The sequence below is a fragment of the Ruditapes philippinarum genome, unplaced genomic scaffold (genome assembly GCF_026571515.1).
Source record: "Ruditapes philippinarum isolate M1 unplaced genomic scaffold, ASM2657151v2 ctg949_1_1_1_1, whole genome shotgun sequence".
Classification (NCBI taxonomy): Eukaryota; Metazoa; Mollusca; class Bivalvia; order Venerida; family Veneridae; genus Ruditapes; species Ruditapes philippinarum.
Genome location: NW_026861887.1, coordinates 149,874 through 175,147, shown reverse-complemented (window position 1 = coordinate 175,147; position 25,274 = coordinate 149,874). Strand labels below are relative to the sequence as shown.

At 32.4% G+C, this 25,274-nt stretch overlaps 2 protein-coding genes across 2 annotated transcripts; one reads left to right on the top strand and one right to left on the bottom strand.

Moving 5' to 3' along the window:
• Positions 1-1,009: 1,009 nt before the first annotated feature.
• On the bottom strand, positions 1,010-12,952 carry LOC132717263 (C-type lectin domain family 4 member E-like). The gene is made up of 7 exons (XM_060700697.1): positions 12,568-12,952; positions 10,685-10,798; positions 9,840-9,918; positions 6,940-7,021; positions 6,268-6,361; positions 2,502-2,717; positions 1,010-2,128 (listed from the first exon to the last, which is right to left on the bottom strand). Exons 1-7 carry the CDS (start codon positions 12,950-12,952, stop codon positions 2,121-2,123), a joined length of 978 nt encoding a protein of 325 aa, XP_060556680.1. The 3' UTR covers positions 1,010-2,120.
• Positions 12,953-17,811: 4,859 nt separating this feature from the next.
• Positions 17,812-24,938, top strand: LOC132717266 (serine/arginine repetitive matrix protein 2-like). The gene is made up of 4 exons (XM_060700700.1): positions 17,812-17,978; positions 19,642-19,806; positions 20,463-22,233; positions 24,787-24,938. Exons 1-4 carry the CDS (start codon positions 17,897-17,899, stop codon positions 24,875-24,877), a joined length of 2,109 nt encoding a protein of 702 aa, XP_060556683.1. The 5' UTR covers positions 17,812-17,896; the 3' UTR covers positions 24,878-24,938.
• Positions 24,939-25,274: the final 336 nt, after the last annotated feature.

Below are 25,274 nucleotides of genomic sequence, written 5' to 3'. Positions count from 1 at the left end.
GTATCTGAAATTTCTTACTTGTTTGGCGCCAACTGTCAAAGCTTGATTTTTAACTTTTTGACCTCCATTCGGAGAGTCAGATACAAAGCTACCAAAATGCTTAGTTTCGGGTAAAACCCCAAAAATACTTCTCATTTCCTACACACAAACAAGAAAGAATTACAATGACAGAGAAATATCAGAAGTTATCAGTACCTTCAAAACGCCATGTCTGAGTTATAAAAAAAATTTGACCGGGGTCATCATTCGAATATGTCCCCTGCCCCCTACACAGTCTTCCAGTAATTTTAGGCTTAGGGTTAAATACAAATACACAGTCTACCAGTAATTTAAGGCTAAGGGTTAAATACAAATACACAGTCTACCAGTTATTTGAGACTAAGGGTTAACTTAAATACACAGAGTAAAAGTAATTGGAATGCTTATTAATTTGTGAAGAACTGATAAAAGATATAACAAAATATTTTTGTAATGTAATAATACTTTATTGTGAACAAATCAGATTAATACATGGAAATATTTATTATATATTTTCATACAAAGGATGATATATTTGAATGAAATAAAGAATTTGGTAGAGAAAATTGGGATTAAAATGATTATTAAGAATTGATTTAGCATAAGATATTTACAAACATTTGTTATGGTAAATTTTGAACTTAAAGCGACCTTCAGCTTTTTTTCTGAAGGAAAAAAAAACAATTCTATGTTGTTTCTTACAAGTATTTCAGTAATTTTATCTATTAAAGGGATACTCGGGCAAATAGATAACAAAAATATAAAAATAATCTTATGAACTCAAATCACGCTAAAATGACATTGTTTAAAATCCCAGCATGAATTTCTGTAATAAATTCTATATATTTTGGGTTTGAAACGTAAATACATTTATATATAATGAACAAAATTCAGAAGTCGACAGAATCACTGAGTAATTTTAAAACAAATAATGTGATTTGAACAATCTCTGGTGGTTACAATAACAGATGTTGTGGATATTGTATGATTGAAACAAGTCTAAGTCATTCATTTGACATATTTTGTAACATTTCCAAACTTACCGTGACAACTATTGTGAAATCTTAACGCTCTAACCTGACCCACATGGGTCAGTAGGAAATTACCCGCCTACATGACTGAAATACTGTTGGGAAAAGGCGTAAAATAAAACAAACAAACAAACATGGGTCAGGTTAGAAAACCATCATTTAATACTTTATAATGAGAAAAGATTTGTTCCTGTGACTGCCTAATGTATTCATTTAGAGGACATTTACAGAATAATGAATAAAAAAATTGAAGAAAAAAATGAACATTTTGCCTGTGTCTCCCTTTAAAGTGCATCATATCATTGTTTTCAAAGCCTTCTTCAAAACAGCATCCCGAGAGTTATTTATAATGTGTCAGTAAGTTTGTTTCTCAAAATAGAAGATCGGGAAACGAATCAGCCGCTTTACTTATTGGAAAGAAATAGAAAGAGGGTGGACTGTTAGATTATTATTAGAGGTATCAATCCAGGGGTTTTCTTATTGATTGCGTATTTTGTCATCTGCAAATTTCATTTTTCATCTCAATTCTTTTGATTTGACAATTATATGAAACAATTCATCTAAAAATAATATATTCAACCTTTAGAAAAGCTGAAGGCTGCTTTAATATATCTTTAAGAAAATGAAGATAAATGTCATGAGTGCTGAATTAAAAAAAAAAGATAATTGAAAAATAACAAAACAAATTTTATTTTAAAAATGCTTTAGAAATGATTGTGTTTCTTAACAACTTGACTGTACAACTTTGTAGAAGAATATAATTTAAGTAAAGATCTTTTATGACTCTGAAGCTGGAAGAGTTCAATGAGAGTACCAGTAAACATTGTCCAGAAGTTAAAACTAGAAGAACCTTCAATAAGACCTTCACCTTGACATTAAAGTTGACATACTCTTCCTCGTTTGTTGCCAGTTGTGCCATCGTTGTTATAGAGCCACTGTCATGATCGGTGGTATAACCCGTTCATTTAATATTGTCATTGTGAGTTTGTTATTTAATGGATGAAGACGTATCATGTTTTAGTTGACTCAAGGATCTGTCCTTATTCTAGAGTCCGTAAATGATGCCGTTAATCAGGCAACTATAAAATACAAAATGAGTCATGAAATTTTACAAACAATCTGTATAGAACTGTTAGTGATTCAGTATAAAAGAGATAAAACTAAACGCTAAAATCAATAACAACTGCACGCAAAGTGCCAATGATTAGTTCATTTGAATATGACATACATGTATATTCATGTTAATAATTAGGTTGCCTAATACATGGAAATGTGTAAATGCTTTTTTGATGTTCAAACACTTTGATATCTACATGATACTGCTAAGCTATCAATTCTGATTATGACTTAATGTTACACATTGCTATTAAATACTTAAGCATCAGATTCCCTTCTGTTTTTATTTTCTTAATTATTGATTAAATACATTTAAAATTAATCAAAATTACATACTTATGCTTTCTTTTTCACAAATGTAGTGCCAGACTTGTGAGCAAATTTCGTCATTCCAATTTCCCGAGGTATATATTATCTCCACACAATCCTCATTATCATGCGCGTCATTTGGCTCATCGGTCGCCCATTTCGTGTACACACCAGACGCCATATTTCCACTTGATACCCAGACAAAGTCACCTTCAGTCACTGTATCATTCAATCCAATCCAAACTGTAAAAAATGAGTTTAAGCTAGACCATGGGTTATGCATTACACCTCCTTGAAGATTTTTTCAAATAGGCTAGGATCACTTGTTGACTACATTGAAACTGAGGGGCGTGGGTTCAAACCGCAGAAGGGTCAACTTTTTTTTATTTCCTTTTTTCTCTTTAACATTATTTGGGTATATCTCAGATCCCTTATGGAAGAAAAAAGTGTTTGAATTAAATTATATAATTATTGAAGGTAATTATTTGCTAAATAATGCCAAATTTAATAGCAAATATAATACCAGATATTTTCAAAGTTTAATAAAAGAAAAACTACACTGTAAAAGTATTTTATATTTCGCATAATCAACCAATATACCGTGAAGAAAACTTAGGCAAACTCTGAAAACAACCTCTCGTTGTGGTAAGATTTAGAGATATTTTATATAAGGCTTTTTATATAGTGAAATGGTCAACTAAGTGTTTAAAGTCGGTGGGGTAGGGTAATATTTCTATACATATGAAAATCATTTTGTTTAGAAATAATGATTATGCTTGTGTATTTTGTTACGTGAATGATATTATTTGTTTCTTAACACTGAGCAACAGGAATGATGATATTATAGATTAATTGGAGTTTCCTCATTTCTGAAAAAAAGCCCTTCTAACAGCAAACTTTTAGTTCAGAAATATATCCAGATCTCATAAACCACACAGTACATTATATTTAATGCAGGTGACCTTAAAGACACATAACTGTCATATGTTGTCAATTTTACAGTTCCTTATAGCGTCCATTACCCATGGACTACATTAAGGTATTATATCTGATCGGTAATTCAACATATTAGACGCTTATATAAAAAGTGATTTTCACTAAACATTCATTCATTAATCAGTTAACTCAGCTTTACCTTTTACGTCAAAAGTCCAAGATGATGCTGTTTTGTTTTTGTTTTTTTTTGTTGTTGTTTTTTTTTGGGGGGGTGGGGGGTTGCCCCTCTTTAGGATTTACCCTTGGCCGTCTGTCCTCAATTTGTGTCGCATGTAGCTCAAAAAGTATTTGACCTACAGTCATGAAACTTTACAGGAATGTTGATAAGCATGTGTAGTTGTGTGCCTGGGTATTTTTGTGTGGATTTATTTAGTGCTTTAAGAGTTATTGCCCTTGACTTAGTTAAAATTTGCAATTTTCAACTTGTGTCGTACATAACTCAAAAAATATTTGACCTAGAGTCATGAATCCTTACAGGAATGTTGCTCATAATGTGTAGTTGTGTACCTGGGGTTTCGCTTATCCAGTATTTGTAGGGTTATTGCCCTTTGAGTTAGTAAAAACCGTTTCATTATGTTGTGTTATTTTTTCCTTGCGTGGTTGAGTTAGAATCAACCAACTTTACAGGAATAAAGAACAACATCATTGTGAAGCTATGCATCTGGGACTTTGCATGTGGATCTTTTTCAGTTTTGTTAGAGTAATTGCCCTTAACTTAGTGAATAAATTTGCAATTTTCAACTTGTTCATGCATAGCTCAAAAAGAATGTGACCTGTAGGCATGAAAGTTTACAAGAATGTTGGTCATCATGTGTACTTGTGCACCTTGGGGTTCACTTGTGGATTTTTTCAGTATTTGTAAAGTTCTTGCCCTTTACTAAGTAAAAGATTTTAGGTTTTCAATTTGTGGCACATGTCGCTCAAAAAATATTAGATCTAGATTCATAAGATTGACAAAACAGTGGAGTGTTGGGGCGCCTGCTGTGTCCTATGGACACATTTCTAGTTTAAATTTATAATTCTATGAGTATTGCAAGATTTGATACAATATTGCAATTTAAAACTCTAATTTCACTTAATTGTTTATAATATTGCAGATAAAGTAAAACACACCAACACATTGATAATATGTATTGTATCTTTCAGCCTGAATCTCAGGATATCCTTCTTGGGAAGTGGGGGACCTGCACTCTGGTTGGTAACGAGGCTTGTCGTTACTTCTTTTCTTTAAGTTTCGTATGAATTCACAACTTCACACATAAAGGCGAAATGACTTCATCATAAGAATGCGCTTTTAATTTATAAAATGCATCGAAAAGAGGTTTTTTTGGAGCATGTTATTTATCTGGCACATCCCAACAAAATTGCCAGATGTCCAGCATGTGTAAGAATAATGAGAAAAAGGAGAAAAACTTATTTTCTCAAACCGTTTAGCTTCATAAGTATTGAGGCTTATATTAAAACGGTTGTATATGTTAATATTCCTGACCTCTTATAGAAATAGTACATACCATGTTCTTTCTTGAACTGCTGGCACAATTACACCGTAACCTTACAGAATGATAAGTTCATTGTACCAACTTTAGTTATGCATTATAATCATCAACATTTTCAGTTCAATCATGTCTGTCAGAATGATGGCCACTTTTTAGCTCACCTTTACAAAGTGACAAGGTGAGCTTTTGTGATCGCTAAAATTTCGCCCGGCATTCGTCCGTCCGTCGTCCTTAATTTTAATTTAAACAACATCTCCTCAAAAACCACGAATCCAATTTCATCCAAACTTCACAGCAATGTTCCTTTGGTGATCACCTTTTGTTCAAAGAATTTTAATGCCATGCAGAACTTTGGTTGCCATGGCATCCAAAATAAAAACTTGAAAAATCTTCTTTTAAAAAACCGAAAGAGCTAGAGCTTAGATATTTGGCATGAAACACTTTCTAGTGGATATCTACCAAGGTTGTGCAAATAAAAGCCCTGTGGTCAAAAATTATAAAGTAAAAACTTAAAAAGTTTAGTTTTAAAAAACCCAAAGAGCTAGAGCCTTGATATTGGCAAGAAACATCTGCAAGTAAGTGTCTACCAAGTTTGTTCAAATTAAGGTCCTAGGGTCAAAATTGGCCTCATCCCATGCAGAGGCTCATTAATTTTCCTTATAATTATGTATATAATAAAATTGAAAAAAATCATCTCTTAAAAAAACAAAAGAGCTAGAACTTAGATATTAAGCATGAACCATCTTCTAGTGAGTGTCTACAAAGTTTGTTTAAATAAAAGCCCTTGATCCAAAATTGGCCAGTCCTGGGGGTCACTGAGTTTCTTTGTGGGGTCAATATTATTCTAATGTTCATGGACATTTTTTACATTAAGGTGAGCGATTTCATGGCCATCATGGCCCTCTTGTAAAAGTTTTGTCTATGCTACTTTTCTTATTACTACAACATTGTAATACAATTTAAGTCAAACTTTACAGGATTGATATATACCTTAAGGCGCTGTGCATAATTGATGTGTTTTCCAGTTGAATGATTTTTGACTGAGTTTAAGTTTAGTCCTTAAATGAAAAGCTTTTTTTTTGCCTGTTAATGATTTGTGTGTCTCCTACTGCGCAGTTAAGTTACAACATGCTACACAAAAGTTGCGATATATTGGAAACAAACTGGTTAATCACCAATCAAAACAACTGCTTAATGCTTAATTGGCTATCATCAGGCGACACATGTGATCGGTGATTGCTCTTGTTTGTTTGGCTCAAGCAATTATCATGTTAAACAACAAGACACATTGTAATCATTACATCTGTTTCCTACGCTTAAAATCGACTGTATGAAGTTGTTCTCTTCCACACTTGTGATCTCTACCAGGTGTCCTCCCAAATCGATACAGTCTTCCTGTAAAACATATCAATAAACATGGAAACATATGTGAAGCTATTGACTATCAATAACACGGTAATATAATTCAATTGTTTACGTGAAAATCATGCAAAATACTACGATGCGTGCATAATGATAATAGTTTATAACATTTCAGGCGCGTATCTAGGATTTTGTAAGGGTTTATACATATTATAGAATGAGTTAACATTATTTACTGGCTTTCCGGGGCATTGCATGTTTCACTAGTGTCATAAGTTAAAATGAAGACTTTGATGCAATATTATATTTTATATATATTCTAAGTCATGGCCAAAATGCCGGTTGAGACCCTTTATAACACTAGTTCAATTAAACGTTACTTATTGCTCACAAAGCTAACGACAAATAAAACTTGCTACTGAGTCGGTGATTTATAAAAAAGTTATTTGTTCTTTAAGGAAGATATATTTTTGAAGCCAGGTCTTGAAGAAATTGCAATCGAAGCTAAAAGAAATAATAACGTAGATGTTTTATTGTTTAACTGCATTCAGATACTATATTCAAGTACTGCTGGGAAATAAAAATGTCTATTTATCTGATGTAATACTTACCTCAGCTTCAAGCCATTTAAGAACCTTCGTACTGTTGAAATAGCAACTTTCTTGGAAAAAGTACCAATTGCCGGGCAATATTCTAGTAGAAAAAGAAACACATGATAATTAGTCTAAGAGCCCAGGGTCATTTAATCAATTTTTGTCCAAATCTGAAACCTACACCAGAGCAAGCATATACTATTAGTCTCTCTTTACAAAATCCAAATCTTACAAATTTGCTTTCACAACGTTTCAGAATTTAGATGGCATCAAATATGGCCACCGATTTTATGCAAAACGGATATAGATCTGATTTATGGGAAATTTTACAGCTAAAATTATGCTGTTTCGATAAAAAGGTGTACAAACATTTCAGAAATAATAAAGTTATAATGAGATAACAATGGAAATATATAGCTTTTCAGTTTTTGTCCTTTAAAATTGTCAAAAAATATCAAAGAAAAATGCCTTTTATTCACAATTATTCAAATACAGTTACTAAAATAACAAAATATTCCAAGTAGCTACTAACTGTATAATATTGTTTTGTTTTTCATAAATACTATGAGTGTTTTAAGTTGCTATAATAAAAAAAATTGAAGAAATCGCACAATTTGTAAGTTAAAGTGGGTGGGTGGGGTAATTTCACCCAAAATCAGGAAAAAAAATCGCTGAACTATGTTTATTGTATTTCTCTGCTTTTGTTTTTTACTTTATATGTGATTTCATGTAATTATTCTCTATTTTCAAGTATTTTTCTTTATTTCTTAAGGTAGGATAGGTGGGAATAAATTTAAAAACTGCACATGTGCAGCGAATTACAGAAATATTGAAATATACTCATTATAATAATTTCTCTTAAGTTGACATTTTTTAACAGAAAAATAAATTAGTTATTTACAGTAAATGGAGATTTTTTAAATATTAAGGTATATTTTTTTTGGGTAAATTTGAACTTTAATTAATATTTCCTGATTCGATCTTATGCTTCACGTCAATAAGTTAGCATGTTTAAAAGTGTCAATCTAAATTATTACAAGTTTTGTAATTGTATAAATTTCGTACATTATTATATTTAAGTAAAACATAATTTCTTCAAGTTTAGGTGGTGAATGAAATATTTCAAATTGGCTAGAATAGCATTTGTTGTTCTACAGAAAAAGACAAAACAGCACAAGTATGTCAATTTGTAATGACATTTTTATTTGCTGATAGTATTAGAACATGTATAACAGGATACATGTATAATAATATTCTAAGGCATAGGGTGTAAAATTTACATGAATAATGTTACAATACTGAATACAAATATAGTAGATTTTCAATTTTCGTTTTATATGAAAAGTTACTTATTTTAAAGATAGTCTAAGTAGAAATCAACAAAGCATACCTTACAGGAGTTTATATCTCGCTTTCCTTTGTGCTAGCCTAAAACAGGCGTTTACTTTTCAATATTAAAAGTATCATTAAAACAAAACAAAAAACATGAAAATATAAGACGACAAAAATGTAACATACACCAGGCCAACAAAAATGTGTTGCTTTTTTTAAATGACTAGTTTTAAAAAAAAGGTATATGTTTAAATATGATGATTAATCTTATTTAAGAAAAATATCAATCTAATGAGAGGCCCAAATGATAAAGTTTTCTGGTTTTGCATTGTATTAAAAATTAATTTACATAGATGTACTAAAACTGTTGTAGACACTTTAGAAAATAAGCTGTTATAGATTGAAATTGAGAAATGGAAGCAAACTGTAAACAGAGTTGATTCAGCAAGAGGTAATGGTTGTAATAAGTTGAGATCTTACAGACTTATAAAGTCTCATTTTGTAACTGAACACTATGTTAAAGAACCACTTCCTTTTCATTTTCGAAGTGCTATGGCAAAATTTAGATGCGGTGTGGCACCGATTAGATTAGAAACTGCGGTATGAAATCTTAATTGTACATGACAGAACTTGTTTCAATTGTTTAAACTGTAATTGAAGATGAAGAACATGTTTTACTGGAAATGTCCATTCGTACACCTCCATAAAGAGAACTATACACACAGAGTAGAAGAGTTTTTTAATGGGTTTGATAATTTATCTAATAAGGAGAAATTTTGTATATTATTCACTGATGTAAAACATAGTTAAATATACAGCCAAAGCCTGTTTTAACATTTTAAAGGAAAGAAAAACTTTACTGTACTGTAAATAATATAAATGTCTTTTTTAATAGTACAGTGTGTTTATTTTAACATTTGAATTGTATTATTAGTAGTTGTGGGTATTTAAGATTAGAGTGTTGTGGATCTTACAGATGAATTTATTTTATTATTATAATTTAGTATTTTAATTCTCTTAAATTTCATTAGAATTGTTTTATACATCAGACTAGTGAATTGGTTTTTATATATAACTTTTAGACACATTAGTAGGAATATGAAAAACTTAAAATGATAGATCCACAACATTCCCAATTCATTTATTATAAGTGTGTATAGTATATAAATCATATAAGTATGTAAATATGATTTTTAATTATATTTACCTATAGATGTAAGCTTTGCTTACACGTCTCTTATAATTCTATACTGAATGGCATATGAACTTTTACCAGTTTTATTCACTTTTATTGTGATATATATGATGTACATGTGATGAGACGTAAATAAAATATTTGAATTGAATTAAAATGTCAACATTAATTAAGGCTGTTTAGTAATAAATTTTGATTAAAAATAGATGTATAAATGGCAGGCATAATTAAAATGTTTTAATTTGATATTTGAAAAAGGTATATCAGAAACAAAAACAATTATTGTTTACAGCAAACCTAAAACTGAGTCGCCAAATTTGTTGTAAATGCAGTTAGAACGAGAAATTCAGATAATTTTTTTTAACAAATATTTGTTTACATGTATTATAACCCTATTCCATGATTTTCCAGATATTTCACTTGTGATCCATATGGTGACATGGAGGCCCATTTGGAGGGGTGTGTTGATTCTGTTCATACCAAAATTTGACTTTGTTTATAAGTTTTAAAACATGTCACTAGTTTTTTAAACTAAATTTTTATTTTACATTAGGCATTTTAGCTTTCTAACTTAAATATTTATTTTATATAGATTGAAGTTACAAGCATGATTCGTCAAAACCCACCTGAAGGCTTTAGTATTGACTATAAGAACCTAGATATCTAAAACTTATCTAACAACTTGTAATTACCTGTTCTCACAATTAGTTCCTGTATATCCGGCGACACACGTGCACATATAATGGAGTCAACGCGGTCTGTACATTTTGGCCCGCGTTCTTACATGTGATCAATATATTTGCAGGCTCGTCAATATCTGTTTAATATAACTAATAAATGAGTATTTTCTTTGGAAAAAAACGTTTTCAAGGGGTACGAGACGATACCTTCGGATTTATAAATTAAAACAAATATTTGTTTACATGTATAATAACCCTAAATTCCATGATTTTCCAGATATTTCACTTGTGAATCCATATGGGTGACATGGAGGCCCATTTGGAGGGGGTGTGTTGATTCTGTTCATACCAATTTTTGACTTTGTTTTATAAGTTTTAAAAAATGTCACTAGTTTTTTACTAATTTTTTATTATACATTAGCATTTTAGCTTTCTTAAATTAAATATATATTCTATATAGATTGAAGTTACAGCATGATTCTCAAAACCCACCTGAAGACTTTAGTTTTTACTATAAGAACTAGATATTAAAAACTTATCTAAAAACTTGTATTACCTGTCTCACAATTAGTTCCTGTATATCCGGCGACACACGTGCACGTATAGGAGTCAATGCCGTCTGTACATGTTGCCCCGTTCTTACATAAATCAGGAGTGCACTCGTCAATATCTGTTTAATAGAAATAATAAATGAGTATTTCTTTTGCAAAAAAAAAATTAAAAAAAAACGTTTTCAAACAAACATTTGAAGTGGGGTAAACATTGTTTACTTTTTCGTGACCCCCCCCCCCTCCCTTTGTTTACAGTTCTAAAAATTGTCATTGAACCACAAAGTGGTTAATATGACTCCCCGTCAAATCTATAAACATAACACTTAGACCATTCTTAACTTAATTTGTTAAATATCAACTTAATAAAAGTCTCATTAGGTAATAATTATAAAGTGACATCTCTTTATATTTTCTGACTTTGATTAATTATTCAGCATAAAGAAACATCTTTTTCTTTAAATTATAATTTAAAATAAAGTATTTCGTTTATTTTATTTAATATAGGTCAAGAAATACTAAAAGACATGCGATTGTTCCACATATAAGTAATTACACATACCAGTGTCACAATAAGTTCCTGTATATCCGGGACTAACACGTGCAAGTGTAGGAATTTACACCGTCATTGCATGTTGCTCCATTTAGACACAGGCTGCTCATACAGTCATCAATACCTGTTGTTCAAAAATATTTGTGCACAACATTTGAAAATATATGCTCAATCATGGCTTAACATGCAATCATATATGTTCAAATTATGCAAAAAATATATGTGCAACAACATGCAAGAAACAAAAACTTTCTTTCAAAACATGCAAAAATATGTGCACACAATAAGTATAGCAATCATCAGGGGAACTATTTAATAAATGGTACTTAGGTAAGGAAAAGTCGCAGTGTGCGGGTTAATCCGATCTGTTGTTCAGATCTATATAAAGGACAAATCTTTATACGAGTGTTCGATTGTGTACAAAAACAGTAAGTGGGCAAATTGCAGTTGTTTTGAACTAATCTGTATTTGATGCGCCCTTTGTCATGCCTACTTAAAAAGTGGCTCATTCACATTTTGGTGATCTGTTTATATGACAACCCTCGACCACTTCCGTTGATGAAGACATCAACTGGTGATGAGACATCAATCAAAGCAAGCAGGAAAAAGGTATATACATTTATAAAACATCCGATTTTTGAAAAAATATGCTTTTTTTCAAAAAGGATCGAAGAATGCTTTGCCACGTAGAACATTTTTCTCATCAGTTTGGGATGCAGTTTCGAATACGAAATGGGCCCCAAAATGACGTTGCTAAAACTTTTTTACCAATTATCAACTCGTAAATTTAAACCGCTGAACATGTTTTGAAAATTACTTGGAGGCGATCAAGGTCACATTTAAAAGTCAAGTTTTAAAAGGGGTACATTATTTGTGTCCACTGACAATAACTTGCATTGTGTACCTGAAGATAATTAGTTATAAAAAAATCAATAGAAGTGTAAAACCAGTTCATAATTATTATTATTAAAATTTTAAGCACTGAAATTTTTAAAAGAACCTTCTTTGAGGTCCAAAACCTTAAAGACATAAAATTTGAAAATCTTACATAAAAAAACTGGGGAATCTAAAATGGTTATATAATTATGAAGAAATTCTTAAGCCTAATTTGAGTTTTAATTTTCATTTTAGGTCATTTTGCTCAATAAAAATGACAACTAGGAAAATTTAGTGAAAAAAATTTCTGAAATTTTTGTACATAGTTTTGGAAAGATCTACATAAAAAAGGGCAAAAATACTTGACGAAAAATTTCGACCCCTCCATGTTAAAAAAATCCCCCTGCCGAGTCCCTTAAGCATATCATAATCCCCTTTAGAATAAATGTTTAAATAGAATACCTTTGATAATTTCTATATCTTTAGATATTGACGCTATTTCTAAAGATGTATTGTTGACATCTTGTCTTAGTTCTTCAAGTTCTGTTTCTTGTTTTCTGTTTTCTTCGTTGATAAGTTTTATTTCTAAAGATTTATTATTAATCTCTTCCTTGAGAACTGCTATCTGTTCAGTGTGAAGTTTTATTTCTAAAGATTTATTATTGATCTCTTCCTTGAGGACTGTTATTTGTTCAGTGTGCTGGATTTTCAAGTTGTTAAATTCTGTTCGAAGTTGAAGCAGACGTACCATTAACGCATTCAGATCATTTACTCCACAATTATCATTGTTGGCAAGAAACACATTCAAGTTATCAATGATAACGATTATAAAGAGAACAAATTTCATTTTTCAATAAAGTTTGAAATAACGATGTCCGTTTATAACCAACAAGAATAACGTCCGATAATAAACTATTATTACACTGGAGTTTGAAACCAGATTTATTGTATTCACGGTACAGTTAACTCTATATACCATACACACTCTAAAGCAAGCCCATATCATACTTTATAAAATTATATCAGAAGATAATACATGTATTGCTGTTCTTTTCTCGTAAACACCTTATATGACATAGAGAGAAAAAGAAATTATTTCATGTAAGGAAATAGAGAGAAAAAAAAATTATATCATGTAAGGTGCTAGATAAAAAAAAAGAAATTATTTCAGATACGACGTGAAATTTTGCTTTTGTATCAACACATTCAGTTAAAGGTGATAATGAAATTTAATATACAATGTAGTTATAACTTTTTAAAAGTCCTATAATTTTGCCATTTTATAAAGCTTCCAATATTTAAAAGAAAAAGTAAAAAAAAAAGAAAGTAAATCCATTTGGTCTAACACGACTTTTACTCGGGTTTTCATTGTGATTTAAGAGGAAAGAAATTTTAAGAAATGTGTGAAAAATAGAATTTAAGTTCAGTATTTGAAAACATGGAATCATAGAAGTCAATAAATCTGGGCGTGCTGGCTTAGCCTGGTCTGTATTGGCTGCTTGGGTGGTTGTGTTGGTAGTTTTCACTCTGGATCATGGCTGATCCGATACTTCGGAACCCGATAATTACCGGCGAAACTGAATATTCAGATGTCTTAGGTCAATGTTGCCAAACAATATCATTTATAACGAATGTATATATTTGGCATCCAAAGGAAAATAAAGCCTACTTCGGTAAATTTCCTGACTGACAATCAGAATTAATTTTAAAACACAGTTTACTTTCATATCTTTAAATTTATTTAATTGTGACTAATTAAATACCTTAGTCATCATTAAGCATATACTTACTATTTGTTTACATACTAGTATTTAGTTTCGTAGCGTATGTGAGACCAAAATGCCGTAACCCTTCTGTGCATGTTTTGTAAGGTCCGTGTCCGAAGTTTTTTTTGTGCAGGGTTGTCGATCGATCGATTGATTGATTTGTAAATAATGTTTCAATGTTATAGTTAATGTCGTATTAACAAATGCCTTAAGCCTCGATAATACTTGTATAGTACCGGTGTGACTAGAAATCCGACAAAACCATAACAACAATGAAAATTACCTATATCAGAATTTAATTCCTAAAAAGAGAAAATGACAAATTTAAAACTTGAACAGGTTTCGCTATCAGTTTCTGTACTTGTAATAGAGCCTGTAAGCGAACAGCATGGATCCTGATCAGACTGCGCGGATGCGCAGGCTGGTCTGGATCCATGCTGGTCGCAAACCCATTATGTTGGTTCTGTCGTTACGTGGCTCAATTATTTTGTCTCACTTTCTACCAAAGTTATAAGAACAAAATTGTTTACAAATAACAGTTTTGAAGTAGGCAAAAAGAGTTTTAAGTATTCTTTTACAGACACATTGTTCTTAAAGAGTATAATAAAGGATAGAAAGAACTTTTATCAAAAACAAACACACATTCAGTGCAGGTACTGTGATAAGTTTTTAATATCTTTTAATTGCGCAAATATATGCTACAGTATATCGACTATATGATCAAATAGACCAACGATTACTCATAACAAATTATTTTTAAAGTGATGAAAAATATATTGCGGCACTATGTCGAAATAAAATGCGCTTCATTTTACGGTCATGTGTCGCAGGTATAAATATATTTCGTCCGTCTGTCACACTCTTTCACTTGTCCAAAATTCAACAAATAGTCGTAGGCCCACACAAATGTGTATCAAACCAAAACGACAGAACGCCTGGCAATGTTTTAATGACTGTAAAATATTGTGTATTTTGACAAAAATTAAACATCAGTTTGCATTTCTGAGGCTTAATGGACCTTTAACTGATCGGTGTTTTATTCCGAGAGAGTCACTGCTCTCACAAACTTCCGGTGACTATTGTACCAGCTGATTTAAGAAAAAAGCCTGCGAAGCTTATCGTAAGTTAGAGAAATGTTGTTCTTGGTTATCAAGTAGATTGTATGATTAATTGTACTATCGCGTTTTCATTCTCGTACTTTTGTATTTCATCACTGTTCACCGTGTTTAGTTACTTTAACGTTCAATCGTGTTTTCATCATCGTTCCATCGCCGTTCCGTTGTCTTCATCTTTCACCATACAATCACGTTTTAATCATCTTTCCATCGTGTAATCATCATTATTCCATTATCATTTCATCATCGTACCATCACGATTACATTTTTGTACCGGCGTTCCATATTTTCGCGTTTTTATCATCACACTATAATACATTCTTCATTGTGACATCATACCCATCGCGTTTTCGTCAGCGTTCTGTCGTGTTTTCGTCAACATACCATCCTGTTTTCATCATCGCAGCATTATTCATCGTTTGTCCGCCTAAAATTTGAAGAAATCGATATTTAAAATGAACACCGTCACAAACAGACGGAAAAATAATCGATCACATTCTGTAGAGCTAAATAAAGAGATCTAATAATTTTTCTAGCAACTCTGACGAGTTTGCGCAGCCAAAGTCTGGGAATCTGACTACAAGTATATATCCCACAGAAACTGTCGATTTAAGTTAAATGTTAAATTAGTGATATATTAAATATAATTGAAATGTTTGATATAATCTTTGCTCACAGCAGGTTTGTACTTCTTTGTAATTAGCCTCCCTGTCACGAAAGGGAGATGAATCTGCAGTAGCACAATATTAGCTTTTTTGAGTTGTCCCCCTTTAAATATTTCTGTTATGTTTGTAATGTTTTATGTGTTAAATGTATGTGAACATAAATGGAGAAACTATAATAAATACATACAATTTGTGGTCAAGATGGTGATATTTGAACACATGTATATGAATATATAATTATACAAATCGGTGTCGATGTTCACTTAGTTTATGTGATTTCAACGTCCATTACTAAATATTATCTATTTACACAGCTTATACGAAATCTTGTTATGGAGTTTATTAGACGAGAGACAACCCAGGCATGTAATTTTGTTCATATTTATACTAGTTATCTCCCTTTACAATTAAAGTGTCTTTAAAATTTTGTTTTGATTTTATTGCCATCATAAAGTTAAATTTAACTTATAAAGCATTTGTCAGCACGTTGTCTCTTTTTCAAATATAATTTTAATTGAGTATATCTAAATAAATATATGAGCCGCGTCACGACAAAACCAACATAATGGGTTTGCGACCAGCATGGGTCCAGACCAGCGCAGCATACGCGCAGCCTTATCAGAGGAAGGATCCATGCTGTTCGCTATCACTTTCTCTACTTGTTATAGTGTTTGTAAGCAAACAGCATGGATCCTGATCAGACGACTGGTCTGGATCCATGCTGATCGCAAAACCATTACGTTGGTTTTGTCGTGACGCGGCTCATATTATGCTTCCGATATCCGGAGCAATTAAGGTCACTTTCGACTAAAGTTAAATCAGCCATATGGGTTTTTTAGTCATGTAATATTATAATTTATATACATGTCAATCACATACTACATGTATTTCCAATTGTCTGGAATATTTAATGTTCTTATACAGCCATAACCTAATTTACCTCAGTAAAACGTTATCAATCTAAGAAAGAGTTGTTTTTTATGGATCCTTCTGCTAATAAACGAATAAAAATATATTTTTCTCAATGAAAGGAAACGTACAGCATTATAAATTCATAATAAAGATTTATTTCTGACAGGTTATCATATAACACCCGTCTTGCGGGATAAGGTCATAATTTATAATCGTACAACCGTGAATACTGGACAATATAACCCGTCATTAACTTTCATAATAAACCCGAAATACTTGCTCTTATATCTTTTCAGTTCCTTAAGTACCTTGTAATTTGATCATAACAAAAAAATATCGAAAGAAATAATACTTTTTTTCAATCCGTTTTTACTATGTACATAAATTATGTATTATGTACATACTCCTTGTATTCCTTGTTTTGGTGGCGTTTTATTTCTTTTATTATTATTTATTTATTTATTTATTTATTTATTTATTTATTTATTTATTTATTTATTTATTTATTTATTTATTTATTTATTTATTTATTCATTCAGATATTTGTAGTGTGGGGGGGTAACAATAAACACTTAATGAGGTTTATAGATTTATTTTTAGAATAAAACCTGTAATAAAATATAACAACAATAAGACATTACATTACAAAACATTATTTTATAAGACAAATTCATTTTACAAAATACATAATACAAAATATTATACAACAGTTTAAATTACATACACTTTTACAAATAAATAAATAAATACATACCAGACTTGATAGAAGAGATTTTTTAAAATAAATAATTATGGATAAGAATAAATTTATTAAGAAAATTTGTCTTAATTTAACCTTATTTACATATAAAAGATTTATATAAAGTTCCCTTTTTCCCTTTTTCACTTTAGATTAGTAGCCTAAATTAAAACTAAATCATAACAATGATTATTCTGTGTCATATATTTCGAACTCCCATTGCTTTTTTCTCTTGTTTATTAATGTGCACAACATGTTATTGCAGAATTTCATATTTTGTAATCTATGTTTTCAAAAAAATATATATAAATTATATTCTATTCTGTTCTGTACACATTTCCTAAACTAATGTAGAGTAAGTGTGAAATTCCTTATCCGTTGAATTACATTTGATAATATTCAAAACGCCTTACGTCTACAAAAAATAGAGTGAAGAAAAGGAGAGAACAATCAAAGTAGTATGGCGCGACGTCGTTTTGCGCGAAATAATGACGTCACGTTAAAAACAAACAAGTAAAGTACCGGAAGTAGTGATACGGATAAGCCATGTTTTACGTCACGACATAAAATGGAGTAAAGCTGTATAATGAAAGCATGACAACTGCCTTTATATGTCACATAATTGTCATACTTAGTGTTTGCCGTCTTAATTTGGGCGATGGGAATACAAGTAGATGTAAGCAATTTTTTTAATTATGTAATGATCTATGTAATTTCAATTTGAAGCAGCTGTTGTTGTTTTTTTTCCCTTTTCCATAAAAAGGGCTGTAAAAAACACAGATCACAGTTTCTTTCAAATAGATATGCAGGCTTGTTTAAAAAAGGTTTAAATAAAATCCGAAACAGTTCACAAAGATATCTGAGAGAGATAGGCTATCATTAAATGTTCAAAGTTCTAAATTAGATCTACTTATTTGACTTTTTTTTAGATTTGGAAAATGGCAAGTTACGAGATATAATAATGTGTGCATGTATATATCACATACCCGTGCCGCTATTCCGACTCGTGCATATATTTTCAAAGTGATGTAATCGTTAAACCACACGTTATTTATTTATTTATTTATTTATTTATTTATTTATTTATTTCTACTTTTACACTTATTTAGGATATGACATGAAATAACATTATGATACTGAATTTATTGACTTCTTTGAATGAAGTAATATTATGCTCAAGTAATATCATTTTAATCAACTTGTTAAAAGCCCATTATGCCCAAGACAAGCTATTACTTTTAATATTTCAAAAGATTTCTATTTTTGGGGGTCATTTTGTAGTTCCTGAAAAGAAATACTCGTTTGCAAAATTACCTTAACCATTTTTTGCTTCTGTTAGTATAGTTAGTTATACTGGCATGCGAGCAGTTCCCGTACAAAAATCGTAGTCACTTAAACATTATTTTTTATTACGCTCACTCACCAAAATTTAAATGTTACACATCACTATTCGGCTCGTCACACAAATCATGGAAATTCCATCATGTTCTAAACATAGAATAACCCTTAGTTATGAGGCCTCATATGGGGTACCGAAATTATCCATTATTTTGTATGAAGAGAAGTAGTTCCCGTACATAAAATTTAACCCATTATAATTATACAATTTTGTTATATCGGACCTATTTTTCAATTATAATTGTTGAACAGACCATTTTCTAAGAGATAAATTGATGTAATTCAGGAAATAGAGCGTAGACTAAACGCTGGTATCTATTACCCGGTACCGTTACCCCAACGCATTCTCATACAATGGCATGCTTGAATGCATGATATTTTACGCATCAAAGCCATAAAATTATTTAATATAGTAATATTGATCAAAATTCTGATAATTAAACAAGTTTTCACCACATTGCCTACTTATCTGTAAACAGGTGGTATTAGTGGAAAACCCTTTAACATGCCTCACGTGTATTTTAGCGCATGCGCGCAAGGCGGAATCCCCCAGAGAAAACAAGGTCACGTTTTGACAACGCACATGTGAAAGTGATTTAAAATGAGACTTTTATACGTACTGCCGAACTGACACTTAGATTTTGTCTCTTTTATGCATCTGCTTGATTTGAAATGAATTTTTGAAGATTGCAAGTAAAAATCAAGCGTTTAAATGAAAAATACGGGTACTGCTTCTGTACGGGAACTGCTCGCATGCCAGTAGTGATTTAGTATTTTGTATGGAAGTGAAAATACTACTTTGTTTACATTATTTTATTTTAATGACAAATAATTAAGAAGAAAATATATATTCGTTTCTGGGGCATAATGCGCCTTTATAAATATATTCATTTTGAAACAAACATTCAATCTTGTTATAAAGTGTCGCCATTCATTTTCAGTGTCGTGCCCGACTGGTTATGGCAGGTTTGAACAGCACTGTTTCTATATAGGCAAGTTCAACGAAACGCTCGTAGACGCGGAAATGAGATGTTTAAATACTGGAGGAAATTTGATTTGGATATCTGATTTGGAAAAAAGTCGTCTGGTCAACAGGTACTTACAAGGTCAGTTGTTACCTTTTAAGGCCCCTATATCTACTTAAGCACTTGCAGAATAATGAAAAAAGTAAATAAAATTACCCAATTTATTTATGAAATGTCGCTATTTCTGTTTTTATGAAATTTATAATTGTAGTCAAGAAACATTGGCTTATCTTAGAAACGTGGTAACACAAATAAAGTTGAAAATATTTACTTTATTTAGAGGTTAATACTTGCTTGCTGCTCGCCATGAGTAAAAATCATAATTGTCTTATATAAATACACATTTAAGGGTCCATTATGCCTCATAAAGTATTATTTCGCAAAAGTTTTAAAATATCTGAAACGTTACTCATTGCCCAATTACCTGAACGATTTTTTTATCCGCTTCTTTTTGACGAGAGGTAAAGAGGGAAGTCAAAATACTACTTTGTTTTCATGTTGCTACTTTTGTGAAAAATTATTTCACATTGATCGCTATTATCTTTCGGTAACAAATATCTAACATTATCTAAAACCATGATTTAAACATGATAAAAATTGATGTTTGTCCTTTCTAAAGAAGTAAAATTTATTTGTTCCCTATGTATAATGTGCCTTTAACGTAAAAATGTAATACATGTATTTTGGGGAACGAGACTGATTCAAATTATTCTGAGATATGTTTTTTTATATTCTAGAAAACAAGAAAAACATCGCTCATGCATTTCTGTATGGTTGGCTTGGACCGCTTCCACAAAACATTTCTGATATCGCATGGCAAGGCAGCGATACTAGAGCAACCGTTATTATCAACAAAATTCATAAGCCACCGTCCTTTAATCATACCATAGATGGAATTAAGGCAAAAGTTACAATAGCCAGAGGAGGTCCCAAATTCAAACAACCACGTTTGAAGGCATTCACATTCTGTGAATCAGAACCCAAAATTTCAAAGATTGAAATTGACCACTATCTTCCAAAAGCGACACAAAATGAAATGTTAAACTTATCTAAACGAACAAAACGATCGACAAGACGTCATACGAAAAGACGTAGTTATAAGAGGAGAAGAACGCCAGCGAGACGATCTGGTAGAAGAAGGCAATATCGAAAGAAAAAGGGACGAACGCCAGCGAGGAGATCTGGTAGAAGAAGGCAATATCGAAAGAAAAAGGGACGAACGCCAGCGAGGAGATCTGGTAGAAGAAGGCAAAATCGAAAGAAAAAGGGAAGAACGCCAGCGAAGAGATCTGGTAGAAGAAGGCAATATCGAAAGAAAAAGGGACGAACGCCAGCGAGGAGATCTGGTAGAAGAAGGCAAAATCGAAGGAAAAAGGGAAGAACGCCAGCGAGGAGATCTGGTAGAAGAAGGCAAAATCGAAGGAAAAAGGGAAGAACGCCAGCGAAGAGATCTGGTAAAAGAAGGCAAAATCGAAGGAAAAAGGGAAGAACGCCAGCGAGGAGATCTGGTAGAAGACGGCAAAATCGAAGGAAAAAGGGAAGAACGCCAGCGAAGAGATCTGGTAAAAGAAGGCAAAATCGACGGAAAAAGGGAAGAACGCCAGCGAGGAGATCTGGTAGAAGAAGGCAAAATCGAAGGAAAAAGGGAAGAACGCCAGCGAGGAGATCTGGTAGAAGAAGGCAAAATCGAAGGAAAAAGGGAAGAACGCCAGTGAGGAGATCAGGTAAAAGAAGGCAAAATCGAAGGAAAAAGGGAAGAACGCCAGCGAGGAGATCTGGTAAAAGAAGGCAAAATCGAAGGAAAAAGGGAAGAACGCCAGTGAGGAAATCAGGTAAAAGAAGGCAAAATCGAAGGAAAAAGGGAAGAACGCCAGCGAGGAAATCAGGTAAAAGAAGGCAAAATCGAAGGAAAAAGGGAAGAACGCCAGCGAGGAGATCTGGTAAAAGAAGGCAAAATCAAAAGAAAGGGAGAAAAGGAAATTCTGTGAAAAGAAGAAAACCTAACAGAAAAAATAGCAGAAAAGTTAAAAGAAAACGGATTCCGAAGCGTGAAAATAAGAAACCCAGGAAATCTACCACATTTAAGAAGAAACCATTATATGAAAAATATAATAAAGGAAAACAAACTTCAAGTCGTAAAACAATATCAACCGGAAGTAAAAGAAAACAGACACGAACAGTCTTGACACCTATTAAAATAACACTATACAATGATAATAAAAGTAAAACAAGCGATAAAAAGGGAGCTAAGGCACCGAAATCGAATCGAAAACAGGAGGAAGAATTGAAATTACTCCATCAAATACTTGACTTAGAAAAGGGTAAAAAACAAAAGGTGGGAAAGATAAAGTTAAATGTGAAAAGTAAAAAGGTTAATCCAAAAGTCATTACAAAAATTCCAAAGTCCAAGGGTAAATCAGAGTCATCGAAGGCATTAGAAACATCACAGCCCGTCAAGGGAAATGAAAATGATGGTTTTGGTCTGTCTAACATTATACCTAAAAACAGGTAAGCATTTAGTTAATCTATATAACTTCTCTACTCCTCCTCTCTGTGAATTATAATTGTGAGAAAACGCCTTTTAAATCTGCGTGTAAAAATGCATGTATGCTTATTATGAAAAGTTGACTTTCTCCTATAGAACCATCTACATGTACATATATATAGTGTGATCATTTTATAGAGGATATTGAATGAGTGTAAGTTCAATACTGAATTTATTGAACGAGTTGAATAAAATTATTTTATTAGAGCCTCTGGCGAGCATAATATTATTTTATTGAACGAGTTCAATAAATTCAGTAATGAACTAATACGAATATAATATTCTAGTTATCACATATCCAAAATAAAAACTGTTTAAATCGCAAAAGAATCAGTTTTCAGTGACGCGCCTGCATTGTTACGCTACATTTAGAGCGTCTTGACACTTTGTTTGTGACGTCACTTTAAAAGATATGCCCGACCAATTTTGCAATACCATTTTTTATGGAGTTGCAAAATCAGCACGGGAATGTGATAAAGTGTATTTATCACATACCCGTGCCGATTTTTCGACTCCGTAAATATAGTATTGCACGGCCGTGCATATATTTTGACGTGACGTCATTTGCCTTATACAAAAATAGTGTAAAGACGCGCTAAATGTATCGTTTTACTATAGGCGCGTAAATGAAAAATGACGCTTTTTCACTTTAAACAGTCTTTATTTTTGGTATGTGATAAATAAAGTATTAAATTCGTGTAAGTTTATTACTGAATTTATTGAACTCGTTGAATAAAGTAATATCATGCTCGCCAGAGGCATAACATAATTATATCTAACTCGTTCAATAAATTCAGTACTTACACCCATTCAATATCCTCTATTTATCAAATACCTGTTCCGCTTTTGCGACTCCGTAAAATTGGTACTGAACGGCCATGCATATATTTTGACGTGACGTCGACGCCCTAATTGTTAGCCAGAGGCTGGCATATGCTCGTCATTGAAAACTGAGTTTTGTTTTGGATATGTGATAAATAGAATGTTATAATTATTCGTATTAGTTCATTACTGAATTTGTATGATTTTATTCAACTCGTTCAATAAATTTAGTATTAAGTCTACACTCATTCATTATCCTCTATTAATTTACTCGCTTCGCTTTGAATGTAAAACTTTTAACCCTTACACGGCTGGAACCGGTAGTGATTAACCTATGTTACTCACAAGCATAAAGCCAGGCGAGCGCATAACAAATTTGAATTTCAATACCTTCGACATTGATAATAGACAGTTCACAAAAAATAAAAGCTTCTTATTTAAGAATTTTAGACTATCTGGACTGTACTGGTGACATAATACTCGGCTGTGTAGACTTGCTTGACTGTACTTGTGTCATAATACTCGGCTGTGTAGACTGACTGGACTGTACTGGTGTCATAATACTCGGCTGTGTAGACTGACTGGATTGTACTGGTGTCATAATACTCGGCTTTGTAGACTGACTGGACTGTACTGGTGTCATAATACTCGGTTGTGTAGACTGACTGGACTGTACTGGTGTCATAATACTCGGTTGTGTAGACTGACTTAACTGTATTGGTGTCATGACACTCGACTGTGTAGACTGGCTTGACTGTTCTGGTGTCATAATACTCGGCTGTATAGACTGACTGGACTGTACTGGTGTCATAATACTCGGCTTTGAAGACTGACTGGACTGTACTGGTGTCATAATGCTCGGCTGTGTAGACTGACTGGACTGTACTGGTGTCATAATAATCGGTTGTGTAGACTGACTGGACTGTACTGGTGTCATAATACTCGGCTGTGTAGACTGGCTGGACTGTACTGGTGTCATAATACTCGGCTTAGTAGACAGACTGACTGGACTGTACTGGTGTCATAATGCTCGGCTGTGTAGACTGACTGGACTGTACTGGTGTCATAATACTCGGTTGTATAGACTGTCTGGACTGTACTGGTGTCATAATACTCGGCTGTGTAGACTGACTGGACTGTACTGGTGTCATTATACTCGGCTGTGTAGGCTAACTGGACTGTACTGGTGTCATAATACTCGGCTGTGTAGGCTAACTGGACTGTACTAGTGTCATAATACTCGGCTGTGTAGACTGACTGGACTGTACTGGTGTCATAATATCGGCTGTGTAGACTGACTGGACTGTACTGTTGTCATAATGCTCGGCTGTGTAGACTGACTGGACTGTACTGGTGTCATAATATCGGCTATGTAGACTGACTGGACTGTACTGGTGTCATAATACTCGGCTGTGTAGGCTAACTGGACTGTACTAGTGTCATAATACTCGGCTGTGTAGACTGACTGGACTGTACTGGTGTCATAATATCGGCTGTGTAGACTGACTGGACTGTACTGTTGTCATAATGCTCGGCTGTGTAGACTGACTGGACTGTACTGGTGTCATAGTACTCGGCTATGTAGACTGACTGGACTGTACTGGTGTCATAATACTCGGTCATAAACCATTTTGTATTGCCAGTATACTATATGTTAGTATTTAATTATTGTTGTTTTTTCTAATATATTTCAGCTTCCTCATGTCGCGAGGATCACCAGGGGTCGTGACTGTTGATTTAACCACACTTGCTGTCCTACTAACTGCTGTTTTCTTATTAAGTTAAAAAAACATAGAATAACATTCAAAATCACTGAAAATATTTGTAAATAAACATAATAATTTTTCGTTGTGTATTTGTATACAATTATTCCCAATGTTAAATTGTTTATTTGTTTACGGGCTCGAATCCTCCTCATACCGGAAGGCCCAGTCGACAGCGAGCGTTACAGTATCGCAAGTATGTTCAAAAGTATGATCGCAATCGGAACACCGTGATTAATATTCATACTCATCTCGGAGTTAATACAGATTGAATGTAGTTCTACTACGCGACGACTGCAGATGAAAATGAAAACAGAGGTTGTACTCTTTGTACGAGTAATGACTAACCTGTGTATTTGACATTTAACTGGGGAAAAAAGGCAATTTCAGTAAAAAGTCTTGATTGAAAAAGTGTCTGA